The sequence below is a fragment of the Phyllobates terribilis genome, unplaced genomic scaffold, assembly GCF_046119375.1.
Source record: "Phyllobates terribilis strain yellow unplaced genomic scaffold, ASM4611937v1 Scaffold_1__5_contigs__length_1240528914, whole genome shotgun sequence".
Taxonomy (NCBI): Eukaryota; Metazoa; Chordata; class Amphibia; order Anura; family Dendrobatidae; genus Phyllobates; species Phyllobates terribilis.
In genome coordinates this window covers 26,320,316-26,337,974 of record NW_027362761.1, presented here as the reverse complement: position 1 = coordinate 26,337,974, position 17,659 = coordinate 26,320,316, and the positions used below count along the sequence as shown (strand labels likewise).

Sequence of the window (17,659 nt, the reverse complement as noted above, 5' to 3'; positions counted from 1 at the left end):
ATCGCCCTGACATTATCAGTCAGGGGAGGGCTGGGGCCCGTGTATGGCGATAATGGCGGTCCCTCAGAGTTGGTCCATGTGTGGGCGGTCACAGGTAAACACTAATAATATACCGCACGGATTCCCACATGTGCACAGTGTCCTGGCTCTGACAGGACTCATGTAACGAGCTGTACACAGCACTGTGTGAAGCCGCAGACAGCAGCCTCAGCACCCGCCGCACAGCCAGGGGCCAGCTGCCAGACCGTTTACCCTGGGACCGCCCAGAGGGGCCACACCGAGCAGCTGAGGGCCGCGTGTGAGCGCACAGGGGGCGGATCCGGGCATCAGTGGGCGGAACTAAGGCCTCAGTGGGCGTGTCCAGGTCTCCGGCAGCCGCTGACTTCATTCCTCGTCTAACTGTACGTGTTGATGTCACATGCAAGATGGCGGCTCCTCGGGCGGGTCCCGGGCATTCGTGCTGCTCCTGTCTGGTGTTGTGTGGGGAGATGTGTCGGGGACCCGGCCTGGTGAAACGGGCGGTGAGCGAGCTGAAGAGAGGTGAGATGCCGGGGTGGAGCCGGGTGTGTCTAGAACGGTAATGTCGGGTCCGCCGCCTCCTCCTGCCTCTGGGACATATAGTTGTGTGTATGTATGCGCTATGCATCAGGGCGCCGTCCTGTGCCCTGCGCCGTCCTGTGCCCTGCGCCGTCCTGTGCCCTGCGCCGTCCTGTGCCCTGCGCCGTCCTGTGCCCTGCGCCGTCCTGTGCCCTGCACTCTGTTATCATGTGTGGTCTCTGCAGGAGTCACGGTGTGCGCAGCACTGGTGGTGAGGATGGCAACGATTGTACCCAGGAGGTGTCTCTGGGAATCTGTGGGTACCCAAAGTGTGTGTGGCGGGGTTACGGTGGGGATCTGTGGGTACCCAAGGTGGGTGTGGCGGGGATCTGTGGGTAAGGACTCTGTTGAGACTGGGTCTGTGCCACTTGATTGGCGACAGGCGAATGTAGTGCCAATATTCAAAAAGGGAGCGAAAAGTGACGCCGGAAACGATCGGCCGGTGAGTCTGACGTCCGTTGTGGGCAAAATTTTTGAAAGCTTCATTAAAGAGGCAATTACGGAGCATCTTGATGCTAATAATCTTTTAATCCCGAACCAACATGGATTCATGAGGAATCGCTCCTGCCAAACAAACCTGATTGACTTCTACGAGGAGGTTAGCTCTCGAGTAGATCAGGGGGAACCAGTGGATGTCGTGTATCTCGACTTCTCAAAAGCGTTCGATAGCGTGCCACATAATAGGTTGGTATACAAAATGAGAATGATGGGGCTGGGGGAAAATGTCTGCAAGTGGGTAGCTAACTGGCTAAAGGATAGAAGGCAGAGGGTGGTTATAAATGGAATATACTCAGATTGGGTAAGCGTCACTAGTGGGGTACCACAGGGGTCTGTACTAGGCCCAATGTTATTTAATATCTTTATTAACGACATAGTCAACGGGATAAATAGTAAAATATCAATATTTGCAGATGACACAAAGTTATGTAAAACAATTAATACAAAAGAGGACAGTGCAGACCTACAGAGGGATTTGGATAAGCTGGGTAGGTGGAGCATTAAATGGCAAATGAGGTTTAACGAGGAGAAATTTAAGGTCATACATATGGGAAGAAAAAATGGAAGTCACCAGTACTCACTGAATGGGAAATCATTGGGGAATTCAGAGATGGAGAAGGACTTGGGCATCTTGATTGATAGCAAACTAAATTGGAGTGCCCAAAGTCAGGCCGCTGCTGTAAGGGCAAACAGGGTAATGGGATGTATCAGAAGAGGTATAGCTGCAAAGGATGAGAACATTGTTCTTCCACTGTACAAAGCACTGGTCAGACCACACTTGGAATACTGTGCTCAGTTATGGGCCCCAATATATAGAAAGGATATAAATGAGCTTGAAAAGGTACAAAGGAGGGCAACAATATTAATAAAGGGAATGGAGGGACTGCAATACCCAGAGAGGTTGGCAAAACTAGGACTATTCAGCCTGGAAAGGAGAAGGTTGAGGGGGGACATAATAAATGTGTACAAATATGTTAGGGGACAGTATAGAGACCTTGCCTGGGATTTGTTCAAAAGGAGGGATATTACGGTAACAAGAGGGCATTCACTAAGACTGGAAGAGAAAAGGTTTCAGCACCAGCATAGGAAGGGGTTCTTTACGGTAAGAGCAGTGAGAATATGGAATTCACTGAGTGAGGAGACGGTAATGTCGGATTCACTAAACCAGTTCAAGCGGGGACTGGATGCTTTTCTAGATACCAGGCAGATTTCTGCATATACTTAAAAATAAAATAAAATAGTAGGTTGATACAGGGATTTATTCTGACTGCTGGTTTCAGAGTCGGGAGGGAATTTTTCCTCAGGTGAAGATTGGCCAAATCATTTGGGGTTTTTGCCCTCCTCTGGATCAACTTTAGCAATTACAGAACTAACAGGTCGAACTTGATGGACGCAAGTCTTTATTCGGCTTTACAAACTATGTTACTATGTTACCCAAGGTGGGTGTGGCGGGGATCTGTGGGTACCCAAGGTGGGTGTGGCGGGGATCTGTGGGTACCCAAGGTGGGTGTGGCGGGGATCTGTGGGTACCCAAGGTGGGTGTGGCGGGGATCTGTGGGTACCCAAAGTGTGTGTGTGTGTGTGTGTGGGGGGTGTTTCGGTGGGACTCTGTGGGTACCCAAAGTGTGTGTGTGTGTGGGGGGGGGTGTTTCGGTGGGACTCTGTGGGTACCCAAAGTGTGTGTGTGTGTGTGTGGGGGGGTGTTTCGGTGGGACTCTGTGGGTACCCAAAGTGTGTTTGTGTGGGGGGGGGGTGTTTCGGTGGGACTCTGTGGGTACCCAAAGTGTGTGTGTGTTTGTGTGGGGGGGGGTGTTTCGGTGGGACTCTGTGGGTACCCAAAGTGTGTGTGTGTTTGTGTGGGGGGGGGTGTTTCGGTGGGACTCTGTGGGTACCCAAAGTGTGTGTGTGTGGGGGGGGTGTTTCGGTGGGACTCTGTGGGTACCCAAAGTGTGTGTGTGTGTGTGGGGGGGGGTGTTTCGGTGGGACTCTGTGGGTACCCAAAGTGTGTGTGTGGGGGGGGGGGTGTTTCGGTGGGACTCTGTGGGTACCCAAAGTGTGTGTGGGGGGGGGGGGTGTTTCGGTGGGACTCTGTGGGTACCCAAAGTGTGTGTGGGGGGGGGGGGGGGTGTTTCGGTGGGACTCTGTGGGTACCCAAAGTGTGTGTGTGTGTGTGTGGGGGGGGGTGTTTCGGTGGGACTCTGTGGGTACCCAAAGTGTGTGTGTGTGTGTGTGTGTGGGGGGGGGGGGGGGTGTTTCGGTGGGACTCTGTGGGTACCCAAAGTGTGTGTGTGTGTGTGTGGGGGGGGGTGTTTCGGTGGGACTCTGTGGGTACCCAAAGTGTGTGTGTGGGGGGGGGGTGTTTCGGTGGGACTCTGTGGGTACCCAAAGTGTGTGTGTGGGGGGGGGTGTTTCGGTGGGACTCTGTGGGTACCCAAAGTGTGTGTGTGGGGGGGGGTGTGTGTGTGTGGGGGGTCTCGGTGGGACTCTGTGGGTACCCAAAGTGTGTGTGTGTGGGGGGGGGGGGGTAGGGGGAGGGGTTGGTGGGACTCTGTGGGTACCCAAAGTGTGTGTGTGTGTGGGGGGGAGTTTTGGTGGGAATCTGTGGGTACCCAAAGGGGGGAGGTGTTGGTTGGCAATCTGCGGGCTCCGATCTGATACTGATGACCTACGCTAAGGGTAGGTCTTCGTAGTGGAAAACCCTTTAATCTGTTTCTATACTATTTTGGGTGGGCATATGTTGTCCCCTTAGGACAGCTACACTGTGTCTGTGGCATATGCTGTGCTGCCCCTTCCCATTTGCACTGCATGATTATACAATGCAGCTGCAATATGAGTGTAGAAAATCCTGTAGCCTGGGTGCCAACGGCTGGCTTATCTTGGGGGTTGACCGGGGGGGATAAAAAACAAAACATAGACAAACCTGCACTTGCCTACTTTTCAAGACTCCGTTCTCATAGTACAGTGGATTTTGGCCCTGATGAGGACACCAAGGTTTAGTAGCACGGCTTTGCGGCAGCATGTCTTGGCTTATGAACGATTTGGGTAATAAGCATACCCTGAGAAATAGAACTCATAGATGCGCATTAGTAATGGATTACCAGAAGTTTCCACCATCTGTCTTACTACACATAGTCTGTGCACAGTGAGCCTCTTCTACTTGGCACGTCGCCTTGGGTGAATCGCTAGCCTCTGCATTCATACATGGCCTTATATTAGTGGCTAGTGCGCTTGTGAAGAGTCTGTACTCTGTTATGCTTGGGTAAAGCACAGCATAGGTGTTGCGTGGTTTGGTGTTGTGCTCAGTATGGCAGTGCGATGACTTCTTCCCAGCACTGCTCTTCCCCTGTCCTCAGGGATACTGTCTTTTGGAACTGTTCCCAACATCCCATAGTTGGTGTGTGGAATCTTTCCGGCTCTTACTGGAGGGTGCCTTCTACTTCACTGCCTTCAAAGGAAGGTAATGTATGAAAACTTTGAGACAAACAGTGCCTGGGATGCTGTGCTCAAATATATAGCCTTTTATACAATTGCCTTTGAGAAAATATTTTTATTAAAAATCTAGTGCCTTAACCCCTTTCTGACGTGGTATATAATAATACGTCTTTGGGCCTTATGGACCAGGTACGTTTTATGCCCAGGCGGTCACACCCAGAGGCTGTGCAGGCGCAATTGCCGCCTGGTGTCAGCTGATTCTGACAGGTCACACACGGCACGCGATGCCAGGAGCGGTTCCCGAACCACTCCTGCCACTTTAACCCCCTAAATGCTGCAGCATTTAGCGAGCGTCCAGGGGGAAAAACGCCCCTCTGCTCTTGGATTTGAGACCCCGCGAGGTCCTGATCGTTGCCATGGTGACATTCTGGTCACCAGGCTTCAGCAAGTTCGTTTGATCATGCGCAGTGTCTGCAGCACAGACAGGTCATAAGGTATAGCAGTGATCCTCCACTGCTATACTGTATAACTGATAAGACTGCAGAGAGTGAAAGTCCCATAGTGGGACTAAGTAAAAATAGGGGAAAAAAAAGTTGTAAAAATGTTTTTTCAAAATTAAAAAAAAAAAAAAAAAAAAAATCTATCTCTACACAGTACCGTTCAAAATTTGGGGCCATTTAGAAATTTCATTACTTTTGAAAGAAAAGCACATTTTTTTTTTTTCCAATGAAGCTAACATTAAATGAATCAGAAATACACTCTATACATTGTTTATGTATTAAATGACTATTCTAGCTGCAAACGTCTTGTTTTTATTGCAATATTTACATAGGTGTATAGAGGCCTATTTCCAACAACCACCATTCCAGTGTTTTAATGGTACATTGTGTTTGCTAACTGTGTAAGAAGGCTAATGGATGTTTAGAAAACCCTTGCACAAGTATGTTAGCCCAGCTGAAAACGGTTTGGCTGATTTGATGAATAAAAGTGAGTTTTCATGGAAAACACAACTGTCTGGGTGATTCCAAACTTTTGAACGGTAGTGTGTGTGTGTGTGTGTGTATAATATATATAGATCTATGAAAATTGTACATTCACACTGAAGGCATCAAAACTATGAATTAACACATGTGGAATTATATAGTTAACAAAAAAGTGTGAAACAGCTGAAAATGTCTTATATTCTAGGTTCTTCAAAGTAGCCACCTTTTGCTTTGATGACTGCTTTGCACACTCTTGGCATTCTCTTGATGAGCTTCAAGAGGTAGTCACCGGAAATGGTCTTCACTTCACAGGTGCGCCCTGTCAGGTTTAATAAGTGGGATTTCTTGCCTTATAAATGGGATATATAATTCCACATGTGTTAATTCATAGTTTTGATGCGTTCAGTGTGAATGTACAATTTTCATAGTCATGAAAATACAGAAAAAAAAAATCTTTAAATGAGAAGGTGTCCAAACTTTTGGTCTGTACTATAATATATATATAATTTGGTATCGCCGCTTCTGGAACAACCTGACCTATAAAACTGTCCCACTATTTAGCCCCTTTAGTGAACACTTTAAAAAAAATAAAAAATCATCATCATACTGTCGAACAAAAAGTAGAATAAAATGCAAACAAAAAGACGTGTAAATAAAATTTGTATCTCTGAAAACGTCATCTTGTCCCGCAAAAAAAAAATAAAGGCTCCATCAGCCGAAAAATAAAATAAGTTATAGAATAAAGTGATGCAAAAAAGTTTATAGAAAAAGTTTTTGCGTAAAAGCGCCAAAACATAAAAAAAGGTATAAATGTGGTATCGCTGTAATCATACTAACCCGAAGAATAAAGCTGCCTTATCAATCTTGCCACACGCGGAACTGCATAAAAACCAATTCCTGAATTGTTGGTTTTTGTTTGTTCTGCCTCCCAAAAATCAGAATAGAAAGCGATCAAAAAATGTCACGTGCCCGAAAATGGTACAAAGAAAAACGTCAACTTGTCCCGCAATAAACAAGCCGTCACATGACTGTCGGCCGATTTATGGAAAAATTATAGCTCTCAAAATATGGCGATGCAAAAACTAGTCTTTGCAAAAAAATAAACGTTTTTCAGTGTGTGACAGCTGCCAGACTTAAAAACTCTGATATAAATCTGGTATAATCGCACCAACCCGAAGAATAAAGTCGTCTAATAACTTATACTGCATGAGGAACGGCGTAAAAAAACAAAACCAATTCTTCACCTACTACTGATTTGTTCATTTTGCCTCCCAAAATCACAGTAAGGGCTCGCTCTCACTTGCGATTAAATCGGACGATTGCAATCCGATAAATCTGATTGCATTCGGACCAATTTAATCCTAAGATGATGTGCTCAGTGCCATTTTTTCTTCACAGCTCTGATCGGATTGTGATCGGCTGGAAAAAAAATCGCAGCATGCTGGATTCGGAATGCAAGCACCTATATAAGCCTATGGGTGGGTGCGTGTGAAACATCGCACTCTGATATCACCCGAGTGCAGTGCGATTCCCGCCGATGCCAGCAACAGAGGAGATGGAGAAATTGATTTCTCCATCCCCATCGCAACTGTGCTGTGATCCTCTCTGTGTGAGAAGATCGCAGCACGGAGCACTGAAATTCTGCTCCCGCTCTCAGCAGAGCAGGAGCCGAATGTCACTAGCATATCGCATGCGATGGTCTTGCATCGGATGTCATACGCTAGTGGGACCCTAGCCTAAAGCTCGGCTCACATTTCTCCTGCGCTAACATCTGGGATTCCGTGTAAAACTCTGAAATACATCATTCAGGTGGAACCCCCGGTGGAAGATTTCCTATAATGAGGCAGATGGAGACACCATGGACGCAATCTGGCCTATTATCCTATGGTGTCCATCTTTTTATTATACGTGCATACAAGTGCCTTCGGCCACAGTTTTGTGAACCTCTGAAAAAAAGGACACCACTAAACAGAGGCCAGACGGAGTCCAGAGTAAGGCCGGTTTCACACGTCCTGATATTTCCGGTACCGGTGCCTGGTAATCAGCGGTACAGTTAGCGGTGTTCCCAAGCGCCAGGTGCTGAACGCTGCCCTCATCGTTGTCCCGTGCCAGCGCTGCGATCAGCGTGAGGAAAAGGACAATGTTGAGAGTAATATTCTGTTCCCGCTGTGTCCTGTTATAAAAAAAATCCTTATACTCCGCTGTCTGAAGATGTCCCCCGCTGTAACCCACTGGCTCCTCTGAGTCACTCACTGGCTCCTCTGACTCCTCACGCTGAGGAGCCAGTGAGAATGACTCCAGCGAGCGGGCCCCGGAGCTGCGCTCAACGAGCAGTGTCCTGTCACTCACTGAGCTCAGCGCATCTTCGGGGCTCGCTTGCAGGTTCGAGTCATTCTCCCCGGCTCCTCTGTGTGAGTTGTCAGTTCGATTACAGTGGGGGACATATTCGGACAGGTAAGTATAAGGATTTTTTTTATTTTATTCTTATTTTTACACCAGGACACAGCGGGAGCAGAATACTCCTCTCAACATTGTTCCTTGCTCTCGCTGACCGCAGCGCTGGCAGGGGACAATGATGAGGGCAGCGTTCAGCACCTGGCGCTTGGGAACAGCGCTAACTGTACACTGATTCCCAGGCACTTGTACGTGTGACATTGACACCATGTGTCAACAGTGTGGGACGTTTTGCGGCCCGTCCAGCACGCAAAAAATGGACACAGACCATTTATTTGAATGGGTCTGTATGTGTGTGTGTCTCCGGTACATGTGGAAACTATCACCATACGTACCGGACACTGACGTGTGAAAGAGGCCTAACTCTGCTGCCTCATTATAGTAAATGGATCCCTCAGGGGTTAATCTGAATTACGTAGGAGCTGTGTATATGGAGTCTGCATACTATTCTAGGAAAATCTGCGCTCCAGAAGGCAAATGGCGCTCCGTTCCTCCCAAGACTCGCCGTGTCGCTAAGCAGTACTGTACAGCCACATATGGGGTATTTCTACATTCAGCAAAAATTGTGTGACAAATTCCCAGTGTGAAAATGGAAAATCTGGGGGTAAAACAAAACTTTGGTGGTAAAAACATTAATTATTCTTTTTTCACCCCCCAATGGTATAAAATTCTGTGAGGCACATTTGGTGTCAACTTGCTCACTGAACCCCTAGACGAATTCATTGAGAGTTGTAGTTTGCAAAATGGCGTCTCTTATGGGGAGTTCTGCTGTTCTGGCACCTTAGGGGCTCTGCCAATGTGACATGGCACCGTCAAACCAGTCCAGCAAAATAAGAACTCCAATATTTATTTTATTCACTTATATAGCGCCATTAATTCCACAGCGCTTTACAGAGATATGGGCACTGTCCCCATTGGGGCTCACAATCTAGATTCCCTATTAGTATGTCTTTGGAGTGTGGGAGGAAACGCACGCGAACACTGGTAAAACATACAAACTCCTTGCAGATGTTGTCCTTGGTGGGATTTGAACACAGGATTGTGCTGCCCGATATATGGTGCTTCTTCCCTTCTGAGCTTTGCACTGTGCCTCAAAAGTAGTTTTTGACCACCTATGGGGTATCTGCGTGGTCAGGAGAAGTTGCGTAACTTTTGAGGTCCAATTTCTTCTGTTACCCTTGTGAATCTAAAAAAAAAATTGGGGCTAAAAGGTCATTTTTGTGGAAAGTTCTTTCATTTTTTTTTTTTTATTTTCACTGCAATACGTTATAAAACTTCTGTGAAGCACCTGGGGGTTCAAGGTGCTCACCACACATCTACATAAGTTCCCTGAGGAGTCTAGTTTCCAAAATGGTGTCACTTGTGGGGAGTTTCCGCTGTTTAGGGAGCCCCTGATGTGCCTAAACCAGACCTGGCGCCTGCTAATTATGCAAGCCAATTTTCCATTCAAAAAGTCAAATGGCACTCCTTCCCTTCCGAGCCCTGCAGTGTACCCAAGCACTGGTTTTCCCCCACATACTGGGTATCTGAGTGTTTAGGAGAAATTGCACAACAAATTTTGGGGTCCATTTTTTCCTGTTACCCTTGCGGAAAAAAAAAAAAAAAAAAATACATAAATTTGGGTCTAAAGTAAGATTTTTGTGAAAAAGTTTAAATGTTCGTTATTTTCTTCCACATTCCAAAAAACCTGTGAAGCACCTGAAGGGGTAATAAACTTCTTGACTGTGGTTTTGAGCACCGTAAGAGGTGCTGTTTTTAGAATGATGTCTGTGAAGACACTGGGTCTTCCGTGGGCGTAACACTAATTAGATAATACAGGGTGCAGGTAAAACAGTGTGGCAATACTTTATTGAACCCCAAAAATGGATAATAAACACACAGAACAGTTCCAGCAAATACCCAAGATGGTACAACATTACACAGTCTCACCCTTCCGCTCTGCCCGTCTGGGATAGAACAGCTGCGACTTTAGGACTTCCAGGGCCAACTACCTCAACCAGTGGCCCCCTTGCTTCTGACGGGCCCCTACAGAGAGAAGGTAGCGGAAAGCTTAGGAAGCTAGCAGTTCATCGAGGTACAAGGACAGGAGACCCGAGGGTCCCGCCTTGGCCTCTCCAAGAGTTTCCATGGGGCCAGATGACCGGCGGGTCCCAATCTGGCTTCTCCGAATGTCTCCATGGGTTCCAGGCGACCGGACTGTCCCTCCTGGTAACCCCAAACAACATATCCATGGGGCCAGGTGATTTCATCATCCATGGGCAACGGGGCAGATCCGTACCTTTCCAGTCAGCCATACACCCTTAGGCCAGAATCATGTAGAATCCAAATCTGTCTCTTTGGTTAAATCCATACTTCCAAATCGATTGTCTGAGTCTGAATCTTGATTCTCCTTGTAAATCGCTTTCCAATTTCTGTTTCAAGTCTGACTGCTACAGAAGCACATGACCCTTTAAATCGTTAGTTGTCCTTCAAGTACACATTCACAGGTAAGGGGTTAGGGAGGGCATTACTCACAGGGCTTCGGTCTCATTGTTTGAACTAATCAATTTACATAGTTGGTATACAGTGGGCTCTATAAATCAACATTCAGCTGACTTTTAGCATATTAGCAAACATCATTGTTTCCAAACCAATAACAATCAGGATTATATAAATACTGGTCTGTCCTACTTGAAATACATGTACAAGTCAACAAACACAAAGATAATAGTGTATTTCTCTTGGCGTAACAAATCTAAGTGTCTGGCTTATAATGATTATAGGCTGTATCGTCAGTGTGACTTCCGGATATTTTCTGTCATAAAGGCCCCTCAAAGTCACTTCAGATGTGGTCCCTAAAAAAGAAAAAAAAAATAATTTTTGGAAAAATGAGAAATCGCTGGTCAACTTTTAACCCTTATAAGTTATAACTTCCTAACCCAAAAAATGTTTAATTCCAAAATTGTGCTGCTGGGAAGTAGACATGTGGGAAATGTTATTTATTAACTGTTTTGAGTGACATCTCTGATTTAAGGGCATGAAAATTCAAAGTTTGAAAATTGTGAAATTTTCACCAAATTTCCATTTTTTTTCAACAATAAACGCAAGTCATATTGAAGAAATTTTACCACTATCATGAAGTACAATATGTCACGATAATAAACTCTGAATCAGGGGAATCCGTTGAAGCGTTCCAGAGTAATTACCTCATAAAGTGACAGTGGTCAGAATTGTAAAAACTGGCCTGGTCATTAACTTGCCAACCACCTTCGGGGGTAAAGGGGTTAAATTGGCAATACACTTAGCCTAACAATCAGCAGGTTTAGTTATGTGCCCAGGTAGCAGATTTGATGCAGAGCGTTTTTGCCTCTCTGGCAGAAAAAAAAACGCATGCAGATTTACATGCATTTTTTTTCTGCCAGAGAGAAGCGTTTTTTCAAGCCCTTTTCCAAGCGATTTTGAGCATCACTTGGAAAAGTGCTTGACAAGTTGGTCACACAATATAAATCCATGCAACCGGCGCATCATTAGCCCATCATGTGCACAGCACATTCGAATTCACATTGCTTTGCATGTCTGACTGTTTTACAAGCATTTTCATGGCCGTAAAAACGCTATGTGGGCACATGGCCTTATGGTGTCTGTATTCTACCCAGATCCCGGGAAAGAAACCGAAGGTCGAATTTCAACATGCCCAAACCTATTGTTCTCACTGAATAGAAGCTGATGCCTGACCAGGCCAGTTTTTACAATTCTGACCACTGTCACTTTGAGGTAATAATAATAATCTTTATATAGCGCCAACATATTCCGCAGCGCTTTACAATTCAGAGGTTTATATACAACAGTCATAAATAACATAGCTAAAGATAGTACAATAATTAAAGCAAAAATGATGATGACCCTGCTCGTAAGAGCTTACAATCTACAATGAGGTCAGGGTGACACAAAGTACAATGGCTTATTTACAATTATGGTCCAGCCAACTTGAGGGGATGAGGGATAGATAAAGGCTTCATGAGCTCATCACCAGTCAGTATCTGTAGTGCTTTTGGGTTCGATGCAGGGCTGTGGAGTCGGTAAGCCACAGTTGCGACTCCGACTCCTGGATTTTATCAGGTTCCGACTCCTTCATAAATGGCCAATTCGTAACAATAAATTTACTGTTGTAAAATATTAACATCGTGCTTATTCAGTTTCTCACCATCATATAAGTAATCAGACCACTTAGAGCCAAAACTATATTTATTAGAATACAATTAGAATATAGCAAATAACTTTTATAAACTTTTCTAAACTCTTGTAAGTAAATATGCAATAAACACTGTTATGCAGTTAATAAGAAGAAATCTATAAATTTGTCCTCAGAAAAAGTATTGCCTCTGTCAGATCCTCCTTCATGGATGCCCTCAAATATGAACTAATTATTTGGAGAGCAGAGAACAACTTCTCTACACTAACTTGGGTTGGTGGCAAAGCAGTAACCACTCGGGCAACATCTCTGACAATGTCAGGATACAGAGGAATCGCTTGTTGCACTGTTATTTTTGATGAACGGTCAAATTTCTCAATTTCTTTTAGTGCACATGAAAAATTCTGCTGAAATGTACTGGCTGTGTTCTTTGATGGGGATGACTCTTCTTCTATGCGGGAACGCTTTGCACGGTCCTTGTGATCCAAATATTTTTCGAAATTAAATTCTTCATCAGTTGATGAGGGTGAAGATGTGGCAGGACGACCAAATTCTTCTTGTTCCTCCTGACTGTTGTGCAACCCTTTCATCCTTACTGCTATTTCAAACAGAGCTTCTTTTCCTTTAGTTAGCTGTTGATCATCTAGAAGAATCCGATGCATTGGGTCTACATAAACAGCTGCCAAAAGAATATTATTTTGTAATAGTAGCTCCTCTCTCCATTTCATTGATGTAGCAATGCCACTTGCAATTAACTCTCCTCTTTGGGACAGGCGAAACATCAGGTTCTTCCACTCCTTTAAGAAAATACCTGGAGTTAAGTCCTCTGCTTGTAATTTTTTAGTCACTGTAAATGGGTGCTCTAGCAATTTATCCAGCTCAGTCACCTGATTCCACTGACTTTCATTTAGCGTCAGTTGAGGGTTAGCCATGTCTACAAGAAAGGTTTTCAGTTCAACCAAGCGCTGAATCATTAAGTAAGTACTGCCCCATCGTGTGGCTTGATCAATAATTGCCCCTTTTCCAGCACGTCTCTTCAAAATTGAGTCTACTTTAGGGGTTCTGGCAACAGTAGCCAATTCTCTCACCTTGCCAATCAGTGCAGCAGCATGTCCTTCTTGCAGACTGTCTCTTATAGACAGCTGTAGCGTATGCACAACACAGCGCATGTGATGAATGAAAGAACGTATTGACACAGTTTCAACAAGATCATCTAAACTATCATGTTTCTGTTCATCTGAAGCAACTTCAGTTTGCTCCTCAGTTACAATACTGTGTTCCCCTATTTCAAACATTTGTTTCTGTGGACCCAGAATGTTCTTCTAGCTGCTGGTCACCATCATTACTCTCATTCATTAGCTTAATAGTACTTATCATATTTGAAGCATTGTCAGTTACGACAGAAAGAACTTGCTCTTTTTTAAGTTCATAGTCTTGCAGAACCTTTTCCATCAAGACCTGGAGAAACTCACTGGTGTGATGAGCTTTGGTGTCTTTTACTGCCAATGTCTTGGTAACTATTTCATTTTTGTCACAAACAAATCAGACATTGATGGCAAAATAGTTCACTCTGTGACGTGTGCAGGCATCCATTTTAAGAAACAGAAAGCGTCCCTTGAGAGTTTTTTTTAAGTTCTTTATTTTGTTTAAAAGCTTCTTCGATTACTAATTTTCTAATTGTCCCCCTCTCTGTCCCCCTCTCTGTCCCCCTCTCTGTCCCCCTCTCTGTCCCCCTCTCTGTCCCCCTCTCTGTCCCCCGCCATTTCCCCATTCAGGCACATAAAAGCTGGTCGTGAAAATAATGAAATAGGCACACTATCCTTTACAACAAGCTCTATGATCTGTTTTTTAAATGTATCTACTGTCATTGTCACAGTAACTTTGTCACTGACAAAATATCTTGCAACTGATGGCTGCAAAGTTCTCTGCTCCTTTGTTTGGCTGGAAGAGCTGGGCACTGGTTCATTGGTTTGGATGCAGTCTTTCTCATCCGCTGCTTTCAGTACTTCTGTCTCTTTGGATTAGAAGCTCTGGTAGGAGCATTTTTATCTTTGCCTGAATATGCACTGATCTTGGCTTCACAGCATTTGTTTTCCTCTGGATCATTTGTCATACACTGACAGACATAATGTTTTCTATCTTGAGTGATGGTGAAATGTTCAAATACAGCTGATTTAATGTGACGCTTCTTTGACATTCTCAAGTTTTTAATTCTGCATTCACAATCCAAATGACAATTGCTTTTCCTAAAAACAATTGTACAAAATTATTGCCAGGTCATACAACTGATATAGTGGTCAGTAATACTGTTATTCCTTATGTACTCACAGTTAACTGATGCAAAGTTTGTTGAAAGGATAATACTTCTTACAGTCTTCCTCTTCTGAGTAGCAGCTGTGAGATGCTTGGAAGACACACACCTAGTAAACATCTAGTCTAGAGGAGGAGCTTTACTACTAAGAATTTGCAACACATTTTCACTTTCAGTTTCATACATTGTAAGTAGGGGGGTTGGGGCAGCATGAGGTTAAAGCCCCCGTCTCACATAGCGAGATCGCTGTTGTGTCACGGTTTTGGTGACGCAACAGCGACCTCACCAGCGATGTCGCTATGTGTGACACTTTGCAGCGATCAGGCCCCTGCTGTGAGGTCGCTGATCGCTGCAAAGTGTCCTGGACCATTTTTTGGTCGTTGGCCTCCCGCTGGCCAGCACACATCGCTGTGTGTGACCAGCGGGACCAACGATCAGGCTGGTATCCATGGTAAACATCGGGTTACTAGGGGCACGCGCGAACTTAGTAACCCGCTGTTTACCATGGATACCACTCTGCTACGGTGCGCGGGAGGTTACCGTTCACCTTAGCAGAGTCGTATCCATGATAAGCATCGGGTTACTAAGTGCGCATATGCCCCTAGTAACCCGATGTTTATCATGGATACGACTCTGCTAAGGTGAACGGTAACCTCCCGCGCACCGTAGCAGAGTGGTATCCATGGTAAACATCGGGTTACTAGGGGTACACGCGCACTTAGTAACCCTTCTGTTTATCATCATTTTACGAGCCTACTCCTGCTTCAGCAGCAGGCTGGTAACCGGGAGCAGGACATCGTGGAAAGATCCTTTCCACGATGTCGCTGCTCCCCTGATCGCTGGTGAGCCTGCCTGTTTGACAGCTCACTAGCGATGTATTAGCGATGCAGCAACGATCCCTGACAGGTCGTATCGTTGTCGGGATCACTGCTGCATCGCTTAGTGTGACGGGGCCTTAACCAAGTATAAGATTAGATAAGGGCAGTGGAGAACGGTGACACACAAGAAGTAAGAAATGTCTCTATCTCCAGCAGAACTGCTTATCACTGTTGTTCATAGTTTGATAGAACATATATATTTGAGTAACATTTCTAAAATTCATATGAAAGTTCAATTATGAAATATTAATACATTTTTTTTAAAGCTGGAGTCGGTACATTTCTTCCGACTCCAACCAAAACTAACTCCGACTCCGACTCCACAGCCCTGGTTCGATGGAGACTTGTTTGGAGAAATAAGGGATGGGCACTAAGAATATAAAAGGACTTTGATTAGGGAATGTGATAGGCCGCCCTAAACAGGTATGTTTTTAGGGAGCACTTAAAACTGTGTAAGTTGTGGTTCGTCCTAATTTCTTGGGGTAGAGCATTCCAAAGAATGGGTGCATCTCAGGAGAAGTCTTGAAGCCGGGAGTGGGAGGTACGGATTAGTGCGGATGTTAGTCGAAAGTCGCTTGTGTAGCGTAGAGAACGGGTAGGCCGATAAACAAATGAGGGAAGAGATGTGGGGGGTGCCACGCTGTGGAGAGCTTTGTGGGTGAAAACAAGCAATTTTAAATTGGATCCTATAATTCATGGGCAGCCAGTGCAATGACTGGCATAGAGCGGAAGCGTCTGAGTAATGGTTAGCCAAATAGATGACCCTGGCTGCAGCATTAAGGATGGACTGGAGAGGGGAAAGTCGAGTGAGGAGAAGGCCAATCAATAGAGAGTTACAGTAGTCGAGGCGGGAGTGGATCAGGGCAACAGTGAGGGTTTTTGTTTCCAAGGTGAGAAAGGGGCGGATTCTAGAGATGTTCTTCAGGTGCAAGCGACAAGAGCGGGCAAGAGATTGTATATGGAAGGTGAAGGAGAGATTGGTGTCAAAAACAACGCCCAGACATTGCACCTGCTGGCTCGGCGTTATTGTGGTGCCACATATGGAGAGAGAGATGTCAGATTTAGGGAGGTGAGTAGATGGCAGCAGAAGTTGTTCAGTTTTGGAAAGGTTGAGTTTCAGATAGAGGGCGGACATGATGTTAGAAACTGAGGCCAGACAGTCACTGGTGTTCTGTAGTACAATGGGGGTAAGGTCAAGGGATGAGGTGTATAGTTGTGTGTCATCAGCATAAAGATGGTACTGAAAACCAAATTTGCTGATGGTCTGTCCAATTGGGGCTGTGTAGAGAGAGAAGAGGGCCAAGGACTGAACCCTGAGGAACCCCAATAGTCAGAGGAAGGGGGGAAGAAGTGGAGCCAGCAAACTATACCCTGAAAGAGCGGTCAGATAGGTAGGAGGAGAACCAGGAGAGAGCAATGTCCTTTATGCCGATTGAGTGGAGCATAGAGAGTAGGAGGTGGTTGTCAACGGTGTCAAAAGCTGCAGAGAGGTCAAGAAGAATGAGCAGAGAGTCATCACCATTACGTTTTGCTGTCAGAAGGTCATTGGTTACTTTTGAGTGCAGTTTCTGTAGAATGTAGGGGACGGAAGCCAGACTGTGATGGGTCTAGAAGAGCGTGAGTGGAGAGGTAACTGGTAAGGCGGGAGTAGACAAGGCGCTCCAAGAGTTTAGAGATGAAGGGGAGATTGGAGTCTGGTCTGTAGTTGTTTGTGCTGGAAGGGTCAAGGAAGGTTTTTTTTTTTTTTAATAATTGAGTAATGATGGAGTGTTTGAAGGAGGAGGGGAAGATACCAGAAGAGAGGGAGAGGTTGAAGATTTTAGTTAGGCGAGTAGTGACGACTGAAGAAAGAGACGGGAGTAGATGTGGGGATGGGGTCAGTGGTGCACGTAGTGGGATGAGAAGAGAGGAGCCTGGAGACTTCTTCTTCTGTGATTGGGTCAAATATGGAGAGTGATCCAGAGGAGATGTGGGCAGGGATGGGAGTCACGGCACTTGGTGGCTGGGAGCTGATTTCTTGACGGATGGTGTCTATTTTCTCTGTGAAGTAGGAGGCCAAGTCCTCAGCACAAATGTCCGTGATGGGGGGCCTGGGCTTTAGGACTGAGGAGGGAGTGAAAGGTGTCGAATATTTTGGGGTTGTTGAATAGTGAGGAGATCAGGGAGGTGATGGGCAGAGTTATGTTTTTAACATGAATTTATAGTGGATAAAGTTTTCTAGTGTGCGAGTTTTCCTCCATAGACGTTCGGCACTTCTAGAGCATCGCTGGAGAAATTAGGTTTGCGGTGTGAGCCAGGGTTGTTTTACTCTGTGTTTGGAGGTTCTGAGGGTGAG

At 45.5% G+C, this 17,659-nt stretch overlaps 1 protein-coding gene across 1 annotated transcript in view; it reads left to right on the top strand.

Annotated features, from left to right (window-relative positions):
- The first annotated feature begins 352 nt into the window (after positions 1-352).
- MAP1S (microtubule associated protein 1S) overlaps positions 353-17,659 on the top strand; it is a 151,745-nt gene continuing 134,438 nt past the window's right edge. Inside the window, exon 1 of the mRNA XM_073660442.1 lies at positions 353-540. Coding sequence (XP_073516543.1) covers positions 426-540 — 115 coding nt within the window. The 5' untranslated portion in view covers positions 353-425. The remainder of the gene's footprint in view (positions 541-17,659) is intronic.